This window comes from Sphaeramia orbicularis, chromosome 12 (assembly GCF_902148855.1).
Source record: "Sphaeramia orbicularis chromosome 12, fSphaOr1.1, whole genome shotgun sequence".
Lineage (NCBI taxonomy): Eukaryota > Metazoa > Chordata > Actinopteri > Kurtiformes > Apogonidae > Sphaeramia > Sphaeramia orbicularis.
In genome coordinates, this window is record NC_043968.1 from 51,303,871 (window position 1) to 51,325,700 (window position 21,830).

Sequence of the window (21,830 nt, forward strand, 5' to 3'; positions counted from 1 at the left end):
AGGTTATTATACAATGAAAGTTAATATTCATCTTATAAACATTTCATAGGCTAAACAAACAAAAATAAACATGAGGGAGTATGGAAATGTTCATGTGAAGTGACACAGCAGATGTTTTTTTATTTGCATGTCAATCTTAAATCTTGGGCTCAGAAATGATGCTTCCAAATACTCATGAGAACATCATCATCATTAACTTGGATGTATTAATAAAACTGTTTATATAAGTTTAGAAGTCAAAAGTTCACACATAATACCACTTAAGAAAATACAAACATAAGACCAGGGCACATTGTTGAATGTCAGAGGTATCTTTGAATGTCCCCAGGTTAGTGACCTTCGCCGTGGGCTGAGATATCCCATCAGGCCCTGCAGCTCAGACCGCAGGTACAGCAGATGGACTGGTGGGAGGCGTTCTCCCCTCACAGGGGTAGTGAGGTTTTTCAAGGACGGAGGTAACCACTGGTACAGGCTGTTTTTCCCAGTCTCCCTGGAGAAAGAGATTTTTATTGTTTTTCACATCTGATGTGCCATGTGGGACTAAAATCTCAAATATGGTAAATGAACTGAACTTACACAGCGCATTTTCTACACCTTTATGGTGCCCAAAGCACTTTACAATTCCTCACATTCACACACCCGAATAGGCGGCATGCAAGGCACTGTCAGGCCCTACTGGGAGCAATTTAGTCATGCCCAAGGACATGTGGACAGTCAGAGCCAGGATTTGAACTGCCAACCCTTTGGTCATTGGACGACCCACTCTACCAACTGAGCCACAGCCGCCCTGACAAAAAGTGGTGATGCCATTGGTTCAAGTTTTATTGAGACTTGTAATTGCATGGTTGTCAGTGAATAATTTATCAAATATATCATAGTGCATCTTCAAGAAACATATTTATCAACTTTCTACCCTTGGAATTGATTAATTAAATTCATGCTATACTTTGATCAGGCCATTACCTCATTTAGCAGTTGAATAGCTGTTATACAAATAGCAACACATAAGTACTGTAGTTAAATTTTTGCTTTATAAACGACTTCCTGTGGAGGTTTATGTTTATGACACTGATGTTAATTATCTGTGTTTTGTGAAAATGAGAAACAGGTGTGTGCTATTCAGTGCTCACAGCAGTGTGAGAGGGGCCAGTGTGAAGCAATGGGAGAAAAGGCAAAGGTGAACTGGAGTAGATAATGCTGCACATTTACTTGCTTGTCTGCCTTTTGGCATATGGAAAGGTCAGTAATAAGTTCTTGTTAGGTTATTTTTCCATTATGTATTCTTTGAATGCCTTTTGCCTATTAGGCTCAGCAGATGGAAGCTTCCATTTGGCCAAACCTATGACTTGAAGGAGCTTATTTTTACTGCAGCAGGGAGTTTTTCCTTGAATTTCACACATTTTTCTTTTCCCTTCCTGAGGAAAAAAACCACTGATATATGGCTGTTGCATTGATCGTCATCCAACGCAAAACATATCACTTCCAAACGACAACTACTGCCCTTCAAATGCAGCATAAATAATATGAAGACTCAAATTGTGATTCTGACTGCTTCATTACTTTGAGTTTATTTCATGCACGATTGAGTCCCCATCTCCGTTTACCCATAATTTCCGAACTGCCTACCCTGAAGCCACATTAAGGATATTTTTGTTTTGTTTGGTTTTTTTACATTAATACTTTGAAAGACAGCTTGACTAAACTTACCATGACTTCATTTGTTGATGACCGACTTGAGACAAGCTGGAAAGTTTCAGATAAACTAATCAAACTGATGTTGTCAAACTACCCGAAGAAGCGTCATCTCAGGAAAAGAATGAATATCTGTCAGGTTTGCATTTGTTGTACATGATTCCTTTGAAGTACTCCTATTCTGGACTGGATTACTTTTCTATATACCCTGTTAGATCCAACCCTTTAAATTACAGCCTTGTTTTAAACACACTGACACTTTCAGTTACACATGTCTAGTTGTGCTCACAATGAATTCTGTCAAACATGCCCAAATACTGCATTTTAAGCAGCAGTAGTAGTGCTGGAGCTTGTACTTGTGCAATTGATGTTGCACATCAAGAAGAAAGCTTTCCTTTTGCAAAAACCCAGATCAATGCCTTCACACAGTGTTGAACTCCAATTGATTTACTTGTTCTGATCAAAACATAGACTGTGCATGTGTATATTACAAGTTAACAAGCTGCCTGTCCAGCCTATCCATCTACCCTGACTGCTTTTGAACTGGTTTAATTGGTAGTTTGGCGGTCTGTTGTATGTTTGTGTGTGATTTGGGACTCACAGGGAAAAGACGTGCAGTCGACTGGTTGCAGTGCATGGATATAGGGGCTGTATTGTAAAGGGAGTCCAGCACTTCTGCACTGAACATATCCCACTGTAGTTGAGAATACTGGTCCGTCACACTCGTCTCACCGCACACACACTGGTCATTTCCGTGAAACCTGCAGGCGGAGATGGGATGGAGGGAGCAGAGTGAGACAGAAAGGTTGGAGGAAAGTCGATAAAAAACGGGGGAGGCAGAGTGAGATTGAGAAAGGAGGCTGAGATTGAAAAAGTGGTTACAACTGGCATTTGGAGAAAACTGTTTCACTTTAAAGTACAAAGCATCTAGTTTTGGAGATTAAAAGAAGTAATCTCTACTTTGGGGCCCCTGCAGCAAATGATAGAGGGTGAAGGCATGAATACAGAAAACAAAAAATTGCTTTGTCACACAGGCAATACAGAGGAAGATACAGAATTAAAGAGAGAGTGAAGGACATGAGGAACAAGAAAATGATTTTAGGAAGAGAGATGATTGAAAATGACCTGTTAATGAAGTTAAAGTATTTCTGCAGATATTGTGGATCAACGTGGCTCTTGCACAGCTCCAGCTGAGTACGAGGGTAGTAGTGAATGTAGTTAACGCACATTTCCTCCATGATGCCGAAACCTCCCTGAGGAGAGGAAAACGTTTAGCAGGAGATGTAGAGAAAGGCAAAAATATCATTCATAGAGGGGAGAGATGGGATTAAGAGACTAGAGCGAATATGGTGCAACGCTCAAGGTTAACCTGTTATTGCTGAAGGTAAACTTTGACGATTTGTGAAAATGAATAATATGCTGCTCACCACAGTGGGCTTGCTCCTGTCTTCTGTGTTGTAAGTGCACTTTGTTATGAGGATGTCACCCTGCAGGATCAGACACCAACACAGCAGCCGCAACACATTTCAAACAAAAGCCTATAAAATTACTTGCTTTTAATTTTTTTCAAGGGAGCCAGCAGCCAGTGTGAATGTTTGCTTTGTGGCACACATCTGCTCTGGTTTTTATATTGTCTTTCTCCTGGGAATTTTCTATCACAGCACTGATTTTTACATCCTGTCCCTATTTCCACTCCATTTAAGCACCTTATAGTGTGTACTATACAACACCAAGCCATTCTGATTTCATATTTTAAATGTGAAGGAGAAAAAATACTTGGGTCACTGGCATTCAGAAGTAAAATTCTTATTTTCCCTGAATGTAAATTCTGCACATGATAAAATATAACACTCATAGCCTTTGCTGTTTGAGATGAAGGCGTGGATACATTAAATTTGTACTTACAGGTAAAACATTTGTCATTTTCCTTAGAACTCGGATCATCTATAAGAAATAAAGAAAGTGCAAGGATTATTTTAGATATAATCCCCCAAACTTAGTTTTCAGCTGCCCTGGACTTTGTGACTTTAATTAAATGATCTTAGACAGAACTGATTTTGGCCACAAAAAGGTTAAATTACCCACACTTTATACAATAGATTATCTTTTCTTGTATCTTTGTTGTATGCACAGATAGTCGTTTTGTGTGCAGTGCATTCATTTCAAAGACATCTATTCAACTAAAACACTCTTGTTTATTTATGTTCTGTCTAAGGCACTTTTCATAATTATTGACAGTGCATGAAAAGGCCTAATATGTCTCTGAGACTCGGCTGATAAAGTCTTCATGTGCCTAATGAGGCTGCAGGGTTTGAAACAACAACACACCGGTACAGTCACATTAGTCTGAAACCAACAGCAGCTGGAGATTTTATCAGGCAGTCTAACAGATGTCTTTCTCTGCTGTGTGTGTATGTGTGTGTACCTGCCTCAGGATACTGCGCATAAATAAAACACAACAGATGTTAGATGCTGTCTGTAAACAGTGTTAATATTGTTGTTTGTCAGTTTTGATGCTTTGATGGGCAGGATTTTTTTTGTCCTTGTGACCTAACAAGCTGATTCAGATTTGTGACTGCATTTTCATAAAACCTTACCACTACAATTAGGTGTGACAATATTGATGACAAAGTGGGATATACAGTGTCGTTTAACAACCCACAAATGCAGCTTTTTAGTCTCAAGAATTTATAAGCAAGTCAATCTTATCTTTAGTTTTTCACGTCATGTAGCGTCACTACATTTTTTTTCCACACCAAAAAATGAAGAAATATGTGTACAGATTTGGTAGAAACCTATGAAGGCATATATAACCAGAAACATGAAAAGGAAAGGCTGAATGGGAAACATATCACTACAGGTTGATACATAGCAGTTGAACATGAAAATAATATGGAAAATTATAGTTTAAAGAAATAAGCAGGAGAAAATATAGGAAATGTATTAGTACATGCCAGCAATCAAAAATGAATATTGTTCCAAATTAAACAACATGGCACTTGTACAATATTCTGAATTTGACAGGTATCGTGTCAAAAGCATATTCCTTTTTAGATATCCCAGAATAAGCCTTTTTCTGAATAGAGCATTTTCTGATTAAGATGTGGGCTAAGCTGACATTATTCTGGTTTTGTGTGAATTTTTTAGACATGTATACATTGCATTCAGAAAACAAATATAATTTGCATGTCACTTGGAACACAAAGTTCCTCTCTGGTAGAGATGACGCAAAGAAAAGTTCATCACTGTTTGGAAGGAGAAACATGCCTACTGGCAAACATTATGAAAGACGATGTCAGTCAATAGGTTTTTGGATATGAGCAAATATTGAATAGCTGACCTTTTATCAGAGGTTTAGTTCACACTGGAATATCTTTCACCAGTGGAAAACATTGTTTTCAATGGGCCATGAATAGCTGCATGTAAGCAGGCGTATAAGAAGGTCATTCCTTTTTAATGGCCATGTAAGCCACGTGTTTGGGATATTTATTATTTTGTATGTAAGCATAGTCAGTGACTCATATGAATCCTTTAAGTGAACCTTTTACTTCAGTCTGTAGCTGAAGTAGTGTAAAAAAAAAAAAAATCAATTATTATTATTATGAATAATAATAATAATAATAATAATAATAATAATAATAATAATAATAATAATAATAAAAGGAAATTTTAAGTAAAGTGTCAAGCTGTGCTGCTCTCATTGATGCATTCTTAAAAAAAGAAAAAAAAAAGAATTTCCTTAAACACAGAATAATTTGAAATAACTTTTACTTGTTCTAAGACATTTGCTTTTGAACTTTAGCTCATGATAAGAGTTGTACTTGGTGTATGGTGTATGTATCTGGGTCAAACTTGCAAAATTAAAGATTATTTTAATGAGATTTTATTTTTAAAAATGCAGTACAGTCATCCAGCAGACATCTTTGGACAACATTTTCAGAATAATTTTTGTCCCAGTAGCACAGAGCAATGCGTAAGTAAAACTCTTATTGTTATGTAATATAATAGTATTTATGCCTCAGTACACAAACAGTGATCTCTACACTACATTCTTCTGGGTAAATCACTTGAATCCCTGCTGTTGCTCACCTGGTAGTGTGTACTGAAGTGGGGGTCCTCCTGTACCACCTCTAGTTCTTTGCCTCCCCTCACCAAGACTGTCCTCACCCCACGTCCTGCCAGGTGGGTGTGCAGCTGAGATGCAAATATGTTAATCCCTCCCGGAGGCAAAGCCTAGACGGACAGGCAGAAGCTCCAGTATCTTAACCTGAACATGTCAGACATCAGTAATGCTATAAACAATATAGTTTTTGTATACATACAGTCTGTGTACACTTAGAGGTGCAGTATCCACTCAGGTAGAATGTTTGCTGTTTTGGTGGGATAGCCATTAGAGGGGTGTAAACAAGACCCAGTTCCATGATTCCTGCATCGAATGGCCTCAGACTGGGAGTGTAATGCAACCGAATGCCTGATGAATCACGGCGATCTACATGAGGATACACAGTCCATTTATTTTAATATGCTCATATATGAACCCTTTCATGCATGAATTATGAGAACCTTAGTCAAGATATTTTTCCTGAGTGGTTTCATTCCTCTAGAGGCATGAAAAAAAAACCTGTGATTGGGTTTTTTTTTTTTTGTTTGTTTTTGTTTTTTTAAGGAGTTACAAAAATGTCCACTCAGCTGGACACCATGCATTTAAGTTTTGAAGAAAAGAAACATGTATTCAAAGCCTTATATCAGAAAGAGATATGGAAAACTTTGCAATAAAAACATTTTTAATGCTGTGAATCGGATGTTTTCTCACATTTTAACATATCCAAATGCTAATTATTATTCACTTCATGGATATAATATCCAAAAATCAGCCTTTTTGCTTAAAAAAAACCCCATGTTCATTACAGTCTAATAACAATTAGCAATTGGTTTCCACTCAAACATGTTACTGCAGATCAGGTTTATCAAGAACAGCAAAGTTACAGTAATGGGATAAATTGCAGTGTATGGGATGGTGCATAAGTGTCCACTGTGTTGGCTGATATGGAACTAAAACCACAAAACCCACGAATATACAAGAGAACAGCTGGAGAATAACTGTCCACTGTAGTGACCACTGTGCATGAAAGGGTTAAAATATATATGCAGGCGTTATATATTATTCTAGTTTTTTTTTATCTAAATGAGAGATAACCTAACAATGGACGGATAGACGAGAATGTGGATCAAAAATGTGTAACAAATGTGTATTGTGTGTTCTCTGTCTGGTACTGTTAGCGCACATGCTGCTGCAATTCTAAAGATTCAGAGTCTGCATATATTAGTGAAGCAAGCAAACGGTGGTGAAGCTTGACAGTGAGTAAGGATATAAAACAATGTGAATTACGGCAGGAACACTGAGAACATCAGTGTTACTCAATGTGTGGTGTAATGGATTTAAAGGTAATGCACAGCCATGCTCTGTTGGATTTTACTTTATCTCTGTTAAGGAAAGTTTGGAGAGGATAAGAGGATAAGAGGATATACAAAAATGTGGGAAGAAAAAAGCCCTGAAACGAGACAAATGTGTAGAGATGTGGGTTATATCTGTAGGGTCAGATGAGGATAAGGAAAGTAAAGTCTGTAGCGGCTTCTATTATAGAGATCAAAAGGTGTATCTGGAAAAAAAAAATGTAAATGAATCAGTTTGTTGAAGATAAGCCTGGGGCTCTTAAGGGGGAATATGGAGAATCCTGCTTTTTTTGTGGATATAGGATGAAAATGGTCTAGTGTGTATGTTTCTGTGTTCATATACCAGATATAATAAGAGGGTTGTGGTAGTGGACCTCAAGACGAAGGAACCTTGAGGAACCTGGTCCTCCCATGGGCAGCCCTGCGTCAGGAGGATAGTAAAAAGCCTGCGAACAAACACACACCCACTGAGTCAGGACACATGTGATTTATGAGCCTACTCATTTATGCACAGCTGCTTTGAAGTGTTGGCAAACTCTCAGAACCCTCTTCACATATTATACAGATGATTTAGAGTTGTTGAGAGCCATTTTGTCACATATTTGTCTAAATATTTGGTGTATTTTACCCCTACTGCATATTTTACTGATTTGGCCTGATGTTATTTAATGCAGAGGTGTGTAAGTACTGCTAATACATTTTGAAGTGTTTTTCCAGACAGTTTTGTCTTCATCACAAGGGCTACTAAAGAGATAACAGGAGACTATGGATAGAAGAAATGACATTACATGCTCTAAGGCACAGGTGTCAAACATGCGGCCCAGGGGCCAAAACCGGCCCGCCAAAGGGTCCAATTCGGCCCGTGGGATTAATTTGCAAAGTGCAAAAATTACACTTAAGATATACAGGGTGGGGAAGCAAAATGTACAATATTTTGAGGCAGGGATTGAAAGACAGTGTATGACCAATTAGTTTATTGAAAGTCATGAGAATTATTTGCCACAAGAAAATTGACATAATAGAAAATGTTTTTATTCTATGTGTCCTCCTTCTTTCTCAATAACTGCCTTCACACGTATCCTGAAACTTGCGCAAGTGTTCCTCAAATATTCGGGTGACAACTTCTCCCATTCTTCTTTGATAGTATCTTCCGGACTTTCTCGTAATAGTTTTGCTCATAGTCATTCTCTTCTTTACATTATAAACAGTCTTTATGGACACTCCAACTATTTTTGAAATCTCCTTTGGTGTGACGAGTGCATTCAGCAAATCACACACTCTTTGACGTTTGCTTTCCTGATTACTCATATGGGCAAAAGTTTCTGAAAAGGTATGGATAATAGTGTTAGGTATGATTATGACATCAATATATGTTTGGTTTCAAAACAATTGACGTAGTGTCTGCTGAGAAAAAACAACTAAATGTTCATTGTAAATTTTACTTCCCCACCCTGTAAACAATCAAGGATGTTGAAGTCGTTTTACTTCAGGTTCCACATACAGACCAATGTGATCTCAATTAAAATAATAGCATAATAATGTATAAATAATGACTCCAAATTTTCTTAGTTTAATGTGAAAATATAATATTACATTTCATCTACAAATAAGTAAGGACAACTCCAAATTTTCTCTTTGTTTTAGTGTAAAAACTTACAGTAAATGATGAAAATATTCACATTTACAAACTATCCTTTAACAATAAAATGTGAAAAACCTGAAATTTTGAAAGTAAAATTTTAACATTGTTCTTCCTGTTATTAAATATTTGGTGCCTTTGTAGATCCAATCCATAATATGCATATATAAATGGTAAGTTGAGGTGTAATATTGTTAAAATTACACTTATTTTTCTCTAGAAATTTAAGTTTTTTTCAGGTTATTCACATCATTTTTGTTTGGATAGTTTGCAAATGTACATATTTTTATAATTTAATTTTGATTGCACTAAATTTGGAATCGTCATTATTTATAGGTTATTATGCCATTATTTTACTGGTCCGGCCCACTTAAGATCAATTTGGGCTTAATGTGGCCCCTGAAAGAAGATGAGTTTGACACCCCTGCTCTAAGAGTCAGTCCACCTTAGGAATACATTTTTAGCCAATTAAATTAAAAAAAAAAAAAAAAAAAAATCATTTGTAGAGGTTGTAGAATTTTACTAGAGGGTGTTAAATATTAATCACAAACTGAATTATAGCAGGAAAAAACATACTTATACATGCATTGAATTGATATTAGTTTTTTATTTGAATCTATAATCCTTTAACTATGCTTAGTCAGTCTTTTTAATACCGGTTAGACATTGGCAAAATATGTCACCGAGACATATATATGTGCAATCAGCCTCCGGTGCAGAAAGTTAATATATTTGTGTGAATTCATCTTCATTCACAATGATAAAGTGTCATTTTACCCACAGCAGGATGTTTTAAAATACATCCAATCTAGTTTTTATAATAAATCAGTCATACACACTCTGGCTACACTCTAATATTTTGTTGGACCACCATTGGCTTTGTTTTAACATGCATTAGTCACTCTATCATTTCAATAAGATTATGTCACAACGTATTTATTTCTAATGCTGCACTGAATTTTGGCTCACATTTTGTATTGATGATGGGAGAATCTGACTCAGTGTGCTTCAGGTCTGGACTCTACGGTGGTCATTCCATGGTTGAAAATGATGTCTCCTGCTCTTTCACAGTTTGAGCCTGATGAATCCTGGTATTGTCATCTTGCAATACATCTGTATCATCAGCAATACACTGATGTTCAGACCTGCTCATTCAGTCTATTCAGGTTCAGGTGACCTCATTTTCTGGACACATACTATTGTTGAAACTAGACCTGACCAACTGAATCAAAACCAGATCATAACACTGCCCCCATGGCTTGTACTGTAGGCACTAAGCATAATGGGTAATCACTTCATCCTTTTCTCACCCTGATGCACCCATCAATCTGAAACAGGGTCAATCGGGACTCATCAAATCACGTGACCTTTTAAATTGAAGCAGTCCAATATTTATGCTTCATAGTGAATTTCAGCCTTTTTTCTCCAATTACTCTCACTGATAAGTTGTTTTCTTAAGGCTCCACAGCTTTGTAGATCCAATCCCTTGAGTTCTGTTAGCATTGTGTCTGTGAATATGCTCCTACTGTCACTATTCATCGTAGCTGTGAGTTCTAATGTTGATCAGATCATCAAACATTTTTTCCCCGACCACATTTCCTTCTAGGTGATGTTTCACCACTATCCTTTCAGGGGTTTTTTTAACCCATAAAGACCCAAACAGCCACCTGCGACCAAAATCTCACAGTGATCAAAAATGTTTAATACCTGTTAATCGACTAATCTTATCAATATATGTAAATAATATGTGTAAAATACAGTTTGTCATCTTTTCATGGTCATCAGATATGACCCATTTGGACGTTCAGAGGCTCCGTACAGTGAACATGGAAACACTGCCATCTTCTACAACATTGATTCACCAGTAAAACCCATGGAAATGGATCAATGACAGTGGATGGAGATACTGAGTTTATGTTCAGTTAATGATATATTTTATGGAAAAAGTCACTTTTTCTGCAGTTTTCTCAGTTTTTGATATAATAACCTACAACTTTAATCTGAGCTTTTATGAACATCTACATGATCAGTAAATTAAATATAAGAAAATACCTGATTTTCACTGAAAAATGCAAATACAGAGGATAATATTATAATAAAGGGTGATAAACCACTTAAGAATGGTTAAATATAGACAAAAATTCATTAGGGAACAGACACAAAAGTAGCATGTGGTTGGTTCACCAATCTCCATTGTTGTTTCTTATGTTTGATGCAGGATGAAACTTTGACCCTTCAGAGTTACATCTTACATCAATGAGTAAAAATTAGATGCTACTTATTGCACCAGTTACAGTAAAATAACTTGTTGCAGCTGAAACATATCTCTGTACTAATTACCCAATGGAAGGATCTAAACTATCATCTTTTTTTTGTTTGTTTGTTTTTTTAAGCCAGACTATGTGTTGTTCGCTATGTGAATTTAGAGATAACTTTCAGCTCCTCTATAGTTTTGGGTATTTGTCTTCTAAAAATAAAGGAAAACCTTGTCACAAACTTACAACCACCCACAGAACCAAAGACTGTGAAACCAAGGCTGCTTGACTGGAAAAATTATTATTATACTGAACAAAGAACAACTTCCACACATGGGTTTAACATGGACAGTCTGTGTCTATATTGTTGTCCTCAGCCTTCAAATGTTTCTCAGGGTTTTTGGTCTTTCTTAGGCTGCCTCAAACATGTTGATGAAATATTTCTATGATGAGAGCAAAGATTGTATTCTCATATGGATGGACCCTCTGGGATGGTGGTTGAACTGTGGTATATTTTCTTGCTCTTTCACTTCTTGGATTCTGTCTCTTCTGCTTATTAGAGTGAAAATTAGTTTTTGAATCACAGCCAACCCTGTGGGTGTCACACCTCCACTCTATTATTTCCTGGAATGTTGATTTAATCTTTATCATATGTGTCTTCACCTATTTCAGAAAGAAGCTCACCTTAGCCTGCTTCAGGAGATACAAAGGGTTTGAAAAGGAAGAGAGAGTTGTTTATGCAATAACAGTAAAGTCTTTAGAGATTTGTTCATTTCTACACACACACAATTTTTTTTGCACTTCTTCTTTTGCATTCTGACAGTGTCATACATTATTGTCCCGCTATTTTCCCAAACTTACTCCGACGTCCCCTTTCTTCTTTCTTTTTCTCTCTAGTTTCCTTACTGATATGGTGCCGGGGAGAATGAAACAACACTATTAAGAGGTGATGAAAGAGTCCTGAATATTTCCCACCTAATCTTGTCTTCACAGCTCACAGCTCACAGAAGGCATCCTCCTTGTTTTTGTTTGCCTGGCAGATAATCCTATCAGAGAGGGGCCAGGCTGGCTGTGATACAGTGGGGAGTAGAGCAGAGAAATATGGTGACAGGCTCACATTCGCTGTCCCCTTTGCTTTAGATGACCAGCCGGCTGCTTGTCTGGTCAGCTGACTGCTTGGTAGCTGTAGACTAAGCTGGCTGATTTCATCTTGTCAGACTCTGAAGTTTAATTCCAAACTAGAAGTACAAACCTAAATAGTTGTGGCATCCTTTGAGCTCAAATGATGTGCAGTGGCATTGATTTTAAAAGGTCAAATAAGATGACTTTACTGCTGTGCAACTTTTGTTCCATTCACATGCAGCAAGGTTATAATAAATTTGGATTTTTCATTATAGTTTAGTTTTATTTAGTTTTGACTATTTTTTCTCAAATTCAGTTAGTTTTAATTAGTTTTTAGAGCAGATTTACTAGTTTTTATTAATTTTAATTTTCTTCTAAATGCTTACTTTCATCTTAGTATTAATTGTAGTTTTGTTGTATTTTTTTTCTTCTTCTCTGTCGTATTCAAATAAATCCCAGACAGGACTCTGCTGCTTTCGCCTAACTTTAGTCTCCATGTTTCCAGGTAGAGTGGGGACCAGAACACGACTAGAAACCACAAGTGACCACAAGTGACGGACCGTGAAGTGCCGTATGGTGTCACCCGCTAAAATTGCTTGAGCAAAATAAATCGATTTCATATCAATCCGACATTGACAAAGACGAAAACTAAGGGAATTTTATCCATAATTTTTAGACGTTTTAGTTAGTTTTGTAAGCACACACTACAGTTTCAGTTAGTTATCGTTTTTTTCTTTTAATTATAGTTTTTATTTATTTCAGTTAACGAAAATGTTCTCTCAATTCTAGTTTTCATCATTTTGTTAGTTTTCGTTAACAATAATAACCTTGACATGCAGTTCATCACTGAAAGATTGAATTGAATACCTTTAGTGGTTTTTATGTCTCGAATAATTGAAAGTTGGATTTCAGGATGTGAAAATGAATCCTGAGAGAGTGCTTTTGGAGGATGTTCAGTTCTGTTTTTTTTTAAGAATTCTTTGGCATGCTATGCTTTGTTATGATAGCCGAAAGACACAAGAGAAAGAAAGAAGATGACATGTAGCAGAGGACCCAGGCTGGATTAGAGCCCAGGCTGCTGTGATGCGTGGTGCATGCTTTGCCAGAAAGTAAAGAAGTGGTTTACTGATTTCAAACACAGCAGGGAGATCTTGGACACTGACCTTTGTCTATGAAGGATTTCTACTGTCACCACATAGGAGACCACTGACAAGATCCATGACACGATCAAAAAATAACACAAAACACTGACACAGAGCTCTGCAGTGAAATTCCCTGGGAAGCTGACAAGAGGTTGGAATTTTGACAGTGATCATATGCACCGTGACTGCTGGACTCAGTTTGTACATCTAGGAGGAGACTGTTAAAAATGTAAAAAAAAAAAAAAAAAAAAACTCCTTGTTACTACATAATTTTATCAATCACCTCTTCCAAACTGGCCCCAGGTAGTGTAAGATCATGAAATATTAGTGACTTGTGTATGTCCATAGTGTGTGATACAACTCTTTTGAACAGCATCAGCAGTGATAAGATGCCCTGCCCATGAAGCAGTGTATTGTCTCTAAATCTCGTCATCTGCATAAATATGTGCTTTTCATTGTTGCTAATATGTGCAACCAAGTAAAAGAAGTTTCTGGATATTTGCATGTGAGTGTACTTCCCACATACAGACTGTCTCTGAGCTCTTAATAGACTTGAGCTGTGTGTGGGATCATCTTTATAAGGTTTTTCTGCAGTGGCTTGGTTATTACTGGTGTAGGAGTTTTTGTTTATCTCTTATAATAGGTACAAGCACTCTTTTTTAAAATTAGACTCACTGGCATCACTTATTGTGATTTTAATGCACAGGTTTATTGTGATTCGTGTGATAGTGTTTGTGTTTGCGGTTTTATTCTTCAGATAATCAGTTAGATGAAATCTGCTTTTGCTAAAGGAGGGTTTTTGTGGCAGATGGCCTCATCGTCAGTGGGCAGGTTTCAAGGATCATAAAAGTTATGATTGGGGTAAATGTTGAAGATGACTTGGCTTATGGTAGAACAGTATATACAGGGTGTCTCAAAAAAATGTACGTGGAGGGTATTTAACAAAACCCCTCTGTTCAATCCACCTGTTTGGCAAGTTCACCAGACCTCACACCACTAGACTTTTTTCTGGGGATACCTAAAAGACAAAGTCTGCACTATGAGACCTGCAACTGTTGCTGAATTGAGAGCAGCCATTGAACATGAATGCACGCAAATACCAAGGGAATTGTTAGGTGACGTGTGCGATTCCATTGCTTGGCGTTGTCAGCATTGTCTGGACCAGAACGGACGTCAGTTTGAGAACAGGAGGTGGCAAAACAATAAAATGATGTTTGTAAATTCTATTACATTTTGAAAATTAAATGAATTTTAAAAAACACCTTGTAGAAGCCAATAATGTAATAACAACAAGATAACGTAATAATGGCCGATAACGTAATGAATTTGCCATTTATAAATTGTAATAGGCCAATAACGTAATATCTGGCCAATAATGTTATAAAAGTTCTGAACCGATAACGTAATGAATTTTGGCCAGTAACGTTATAACTTATTATGTTATTGGCTTAGTTATTACATTTGCAAATCTTTTTTTTTTTTTTTTTTACCAGGCCAATAATGTAATAACCAGCCAGTGAGTTATAACATTTTTGGCCAAAAGTTATTACGTTATCGGTTCAGGACTTTTATTATGTTATTGTCCAGATACTACGTTATTGACCTATTACATTTTAAAAATGGCAAATTTATTACGTTATCGGCTGTTATTACATTATTTTGCTTCTACACACCTACTTTACAATTATTTAAAGTGTGTATACATTTTTTGGGACACCCTGTATTTTCAGTGTGGTGTGGAGGGTGTGTGTGGGTGTCTGTTTCCCATCATACCTCAGCACCCATAGCCCACGCAGCAAGAACATGGCGGCAGAAGTTGAGCTTGCCTGGCTTCATCTTGTCGTCACATGAGCCGCTGTATTCTGGTACTTCTCGGATGTCCGGAGCACACTCAAACACTTCTATGTGATGTACGATGGCCTCATTACCTGGAGTTATAACCGACTCATACTGACAGAAACAGGGGGAAGAAAAGGGATTAAACAAGAATCATGTTGTTTTATGGGCCTTTTATTGTTATGACAATATTGCTACTCCAGTCACGTAACTTCACTAAATTTAAAGTTTTAACTCAGCCGCAACATACTGTGCAATACAGTTCCATATCTGATGATTTTCTTTGTGTTTTGCAATGAATCATTCCACATTGATCACAGTATTTAATACTAGATCAATTTCTGAGATAATGAGAAGTGAATGTAAAGATTAAACAGTGTGCCATTAGGTGTGGTGTGCTTGTTGTGCCTCTACATTTTCCTCATGATGATACAGATCATGTTTTGTGTGGCCCAGTTGATGCACAATAATAGTTACTTGTGCACAATCTCCACCTACTACACCCACTCTACAGTTTGTAAATAAACTCTGTGCAATGTGTTTCCGTATTTAGATGCAATTATACCATAACAATGTGGTTCTTGGGCATGTTTTCTGGTAGCTTCTGGATGAAGCACCAGTAGGTGGTCTCTTGACTTGGTATGATGACATCTGGGGCCACAACATCGAGGGTCTGCACATCTGGAGGCAGGATTGGTGGTGGCGTGTCAGGACGCAGCATCACAATTCTCTGTACTCCTGTGTTAATCCGAGAAAGGTTCAGCTGCTCCAGCAAGGCAAGTGGTTTATCCAAGAATCCATATATAATGTGCACAGTTCCCTCCTAATCAGTCAACACCAATCAAAAATAAAAACATGTTATAAACTTTTTTATTGTACACAGGCAGTTTCATGCTTAATACTTTACTGAACCGTGTTATAAAGCAAACACATGGAACTTTTCATGTTGTCATAGTGATGAACATTAGTTTTTCTGTCTGCAGCTTAGTCTAATGCAGTACCATGGAAACCACAGTTATTATAACGAATGCCTCAGTAGAAAATATGCTGAACATTCCAATTTTCTCAGTAGTTTACATCTGCACATGAGGCCATAAGCTATTCATGAGAGTTTAATCAGTGCAATGGCTGTTTTTTCATCTGTGCCAAACACACGGTTCAAACAGTATCCTCCATTTACAATAAAAAAAAACTATCAGCTATAACAAATATCTATTTTGTTTATTGCTAATTGTTGTTTTTCATACTGACTAAGCAGCATTTGCCATATATCTCCTTCACCAGGGAGTTTTTGAACTTGCAGGCTATAAATAAATTAGTCCTTTTGTGATCAATAAAGTTGTTTCAGTCTCACTTTGAATTAGTCCCATTACATTTCAATGAATTACCACTTAAAGTATCCACACTGTGATGTTCTGTAGGTTATGCACACTTCGTGGCACTGTAAATGTTTTATTAAATGTCAGGTCTTTGTGTCACATGTTGTCAACTCATGTTGGCTTGATAATATATTTGATTTTCTGAGCAACAACTGTTGTTGTGGTTGGAGTGTAATAGAAATGTAAGGCAAATGTTCTTAGTTTATGTACTCTGGGTCTTTTCATAAAGGTGAGTGTAGACGGTGACTGATGCACAAATAAATTGTGAGCTAAAAGAATAAAATTTAATGGCAGAATATTTCAATAGATTTCTAACTATAACACTGTGCCTCCACTCTTTTTACTGGTTTCCCTTCTCTTCCAGCCTAACAACCATGGGACGATCCTCTAACTTTGAAACCCAAAGAGAAATCTCTCATATCAAAAATTTATGCACAGTTAATTTCATTTGATGATGATTTGATGACTAAAGCTCGAATTTCTTGGGAAGGTGAGTTAGGCTTAAACCTCACAGACCAGCTATGTGATAAAGCTATCCTTAATATACGGTCCAGCACACCGTGTGCTAGATAACAACTTATTCAGTTCAAAGTGTTGCATAGAATCCATTTATCAAAATCTCGACTCTCTGCAATCTATCCAAATATTGTGGACCAATGTGACAAGTGTCAGGGCTCTCCCTGCAACTTAACCCATATGTTCTTTTCCTGTCCTAAGTTACTGAAATTTTGGGGTGATTACTTTATGATCATGACTAATATTCTTAGGAAAAATATCAATATGTGCCCTTTTATAGTGATATCTGGGCTCCCTGTTGACACCTGTTTTAACCTAATAGAGTCTGATATAATAGCTTTTACATCCCTCCTTGCAAGACGACATATCTTATTTTTGTGGAAGTCTCCTAAACCCCTTCTATTTCATTCTGGCTTAGAGATGTTATGTTTTTTCTTAAATTAGAAAAGATACGACTCTCACTACAAGGCTCCTCAACTAAATTCTTTAATAAATGGCAATCTTTTTTAGATTACTTTCAATCTTTACAAACGCTGCCTTCAGATTGATCTCTCACACCTCCATCCTACTCTATTTTATTATTGTTTAGGTATTGTTGTTTTTTGTCGTAATTTGTTCTGTCTACCAGTTATTGTCACATTTGATACATCTAGGTAATGTCTAATATTTAGAAGTAAACACAGGTATCTACAAGCTATGACTTGATTTTTTTTTTTTTTTTTCTATTTCCATTAGCTCAGTTAATATTCTTGTACACCACAGATTTGATACTGCTTGTACTTATTTGATTTTCTACTGCTCAGAGACTGTTATGATGTTCTTGTTTCTGCTGTTGCCCCTTCTCGGAGGGCCTTAGAGTTGGATTGGGCATGGGAAAAATGATATAAAAGAAAATGTATAATGAATGCACTGTAATTCTGCTCCTTTGTATGTACTGTTACATTGCTCATAAAAAGATAAATAAAAAAAAAAGAATATTTCAATAGCAGTGTAACAAATAATTCTGCAAATTTTACAGAGTCAAATAGGCACTAATCTCCAATATCATGCACAGCAAGAATCCTAAATAAGTGAGTCTGCTCAAACATCTTTTCCCACTTTTATTCTACTGGTTTCAATTAAAAAATCTTAATCTTTCCATCAGTGGATATGATCAATGTTTCCATAAATTCCCAGGAAAATCATTACAAATACATATCAGATGGTTTAAGTCTAAGCCTAAAGTAGGACTCCTGCATGCAGTGGGTAGTAAACATTTAACTGTATCATCTTTTGTGTGCTTTTGTTTAGGTTTGTGTTTGGTTTGCTAAGTTTTTGGTTAATTCCCACATGAGCGATGGATAAAGCTTATACTGAATTGAAATAAAGTAAAGTCTGTCAAATTTTTTAATGTTTGTAAAAACCTAAATTCTTTCAATAAAAAGAGAATAAAAAAAGAAGTAAAATAAAGTGGGCAACAGACAGAGAAGCACATTTCTTTAAGCAATGCACACTGCAAACAATTAAATGCAGTAATTAATCCATCAGCAAAAGAAAGAACCTTTCAGATAGCCATTCCCCAATCCAACCTCATCTCCAACTGCAGACACAACTCAAGTTGATATAGTGGATGCACACAAAGACACTGAAACAATGACTTCACACACCTCAATAAGGTAATCTCTGGGGTCACAGGTACTGAAGGGTCTTTTGAAAAGGAGGTAGAATCCTCCAGTTTTCTGTTTGGCTTCAATCAGCTCATAGTCCTGCTGACTATCCAATGAAACGTGACCCTTGCTGTCACTCCACGCATCCTTAAGACACACATATATGCGGTAAACAACTTACACAAGTCAAACCAGTGAAGAGATTTCAAACATTAAATGAGCAAACACACAAAAAAGACTTTGTTCGCTTAGGTTAACACAGAAGGAAGTTTTGTGCTGAAATGCCAGTGGTTAAATAAATGCCACCAACTGGAGCGAATATAATATAGTTTGTTATTTTAAGAATTAGAAGCACACAGAATTCACTTGTGTCACTGCTTAATTCTGCTTGCAACAATGCTGTGTATCTGACATGTTCAAGTTGATGATAGTTTAATGATTCAGTTGCAGCCTCCCATATTGTGTAAATAATGGGCAACTATGAATTTGCTGTGAAACTGTGAGATAGTTCATAAAAGGCATGCCTGGAGTGAATTGCTAAGCTCAGTGCAGCATAAATAAAGTTGGATCATTTCAGCATGAGTCTTGTATGCATGTAGTTGCATTATGATATATGGAATTGCTTTTTAAGTTGATGCAACTCACAATTCAACACAGGAGTCACTGAAGCTTATTTGAATTTCACGACAAATTACAAATTGAGAAAAGAGATTAAAAGAGATTTTTCAGCAGCGGATGTTGATATAATTAATAAAACTGTACCTGTACATTTGTGCGGTAAAACCTCGCCAATCCTGTGTTCACAAATTGTTTTTCTCTGCCAGGAGGTTTTGCAACAGCTGAATCTATCCTCGGTTATGTTTCTCACATTCATATCTGTCCAGAATAGCACCTATGATCGCCTTTTCTTTCTTTATCTCTATCCCCTTTTGGTCCTTCTTATATAACTGTTCTACCCATATCAAGGAATTTATATCATGTACATTTTGGTGCTCGTACACACATGTATGTGTTAAATGTCTGTAGGAGCAGCAGTAATGCCTATAAATATATTGCTTTATGACTTGAACATGCATTTTTAACAATACACATTGAGTATTTATATGAAGTTTCCACTACTGGTCTTGATTGTTATATTTCATTTCAAATTTTACTTTTATATATTTCATTAAAAAAAACCTTAATTCCATATATTTCGTAAAATTGATCGATTGAAGAGCTACCCATAATAAGGTCTGCAAACATTGGTAGCATTTTTCACTGAAGAACATACTGGACATAATGAACATAAATTAAATGTTCCTACTTAGCCTTATATACACCGTTGTCCATAAAGTTGGCATAATTTTGTTTTCAGACACATTCCTCTTTTTATTCCTATTTATACACATCGGTAATTGCCTTTGATCAGGTGCAATGATTACATACTGAGTCCCAGTTATACTTAATTTATCAAGAATGAATCACTTTGTCACAATCATTTCAAGAGAAAAGGTAAAATATTTTATTATAATTTAGGGGCAACAGTGTACAACCTTTGATTAACTTTAGCTACGTCATTGTAGTGACATCATACATGAGAATAAATAATTTTAAAAAGAAAAAAGTTATTAGTCAAGGCTGGAGCAGGGAAATGAAAATTAAGTATTTAACATATCTTAATCTGTACATAATTCAATTTTAATACGCTAATATCTGCTAATGATTCTCCAATGAACTTCAACTGTTAGTGCAGTTTGATTGATTTCTAATTAGTAGAGGCCAATAGTAGCTTTTGTGGCTATACGATCATTAACCATGGGTCCTTGTGTCAAAGTGCACATTGTCATGGTTTAGGAAGCACAAATGGAAAGTAGAGAAGATGCAATAATGTGATTTATTAGATTTCAGTGATGTTTCATACATTAATGCTCTGACATAATTAATTTGTAATAAATTTTAATGTAACAAATAACATCACAGGTTTTCTTACCCCAAAGTAACTTGTAGTACCAGAGTCCCATAGCACCACTAGGTCAGCATTGGTCAGTTCGCCTCGGTCTGACATCCCCAGGATGATACCGTGTCTGAGCTTTGCCACCCTCAGCTCCATGTAAACCTCCTGCCCTGCATAGCTGATGTTCCAGGCAAGCTGGAGCTCCCCACGTGGGTCAAGGGGCACACGGAAAGGCATGGGCAGGGAGGCAGAGGGCTGGAGGGATTGGAATCAAGGGTGGAAATGTCAACAGCGGTGCCGGGCGCTTGGTAAGAAGCCACCAAGATCACCATCAGAGTGGCCAAGGCGGTGAAGTACATGATGGTGATATCTTGAAGACGAAGGTTCTTACTAAAGATCCTCATAGTCCTGATGATGGATCTGGAGCCACTTCAGCAAATAGTTAAACTCAAAATGAATACGTATGTGCCAGTGCAATAACTGTTGAACAAATTAGTGTCTGTTTGGTCTTCTAGTCTTCTTCCATTCACTTCACTTCATCAAAAGTTATGGAGAAACTTTCTCTCCACTGCTCTTGTAACAACAGTGTATTTCTGTCAAGGATATAACACTCATACACTCAGTGGTTTTTCTTTGCCTTGTCAGCTCTGGTCTCCTTTCAGGCCACAGCAGACTTTGCGTCTCCCTTGTAGTGGTCAGGTGAGGTTGTTTATTCTTTTCTTCCTGTGTTTTCTAACCTCTCAGGTCCTCATTTTCTGAAGAGTTTGATTTTCTTCTGAGTATCACCAATTTTTTAGTCCTCAGATTTCTCTTTTTTAAATCCTTGTGGGTATTGTTTCTTTCCTCTCACAAAACTGCTCTGTCTTCTCTCTGTTTCATCCCCTCTTCGGTTTTTAAGAGACTCCTCCCTTGTGAGTTGTCTGTTTTTGTCCAGCCTAATGGTATTACATTTGTTGACGAAAATTGGATTGTATTCTTTAAGCCCTGGGGTCAACCATGATTCTGCACATCTGCCATCCCTTAATTGATCCAGATTCAACCATGGACATTATCAAAAACAATCAGATTCAGCTAACTAAATTTTATTGCACCTCATCTCCATCTTTTTTTTTCATGTATCACATATAGCCTCCTACACTTCCTGATAAAGTGTTTGACAGGGTGTTTCTCATGTGGCTTTTGAGTGTTTGATTCAAGGTGACAAACACTTAAA

The 21,830-nt window shown here is 36.7% G+C and overlaps 1 protein-coding gene across 1 annotated transcript; it reads right to left on the reverse strand.

Annotated features, from left to right (window-relative positions):
* Nucleotides 1–54: 54 nt before the first annotated feature.
* Nucleotides 55–21,021, reverse strand: dbh (dopamine beta-hydroxylase (dopamine beta-monooxygenase)). Its single transcript, XM_030150419.1, is given in 13 exon segments — nt 55–490; nt 2,294–2,453; nt 2,818–2,945; nt 3,120–3,179; nt 3,598–3,636; nt 5,782–5,925; nt 6,015–6,181; nt 7,490–7,592; nt 15,078–15,254; nt 15,706–15,963; nt 18,682–18,828; nt 20,654–20,859; nt 20,862–21,021. Coding segments are annotated over 13 exon segments (1,863 nt in total). The 3' UTR covers nt 55–376.
* Between the last annotated feature and the right edge of the window lie 809 nt (nt 21,022–21,830).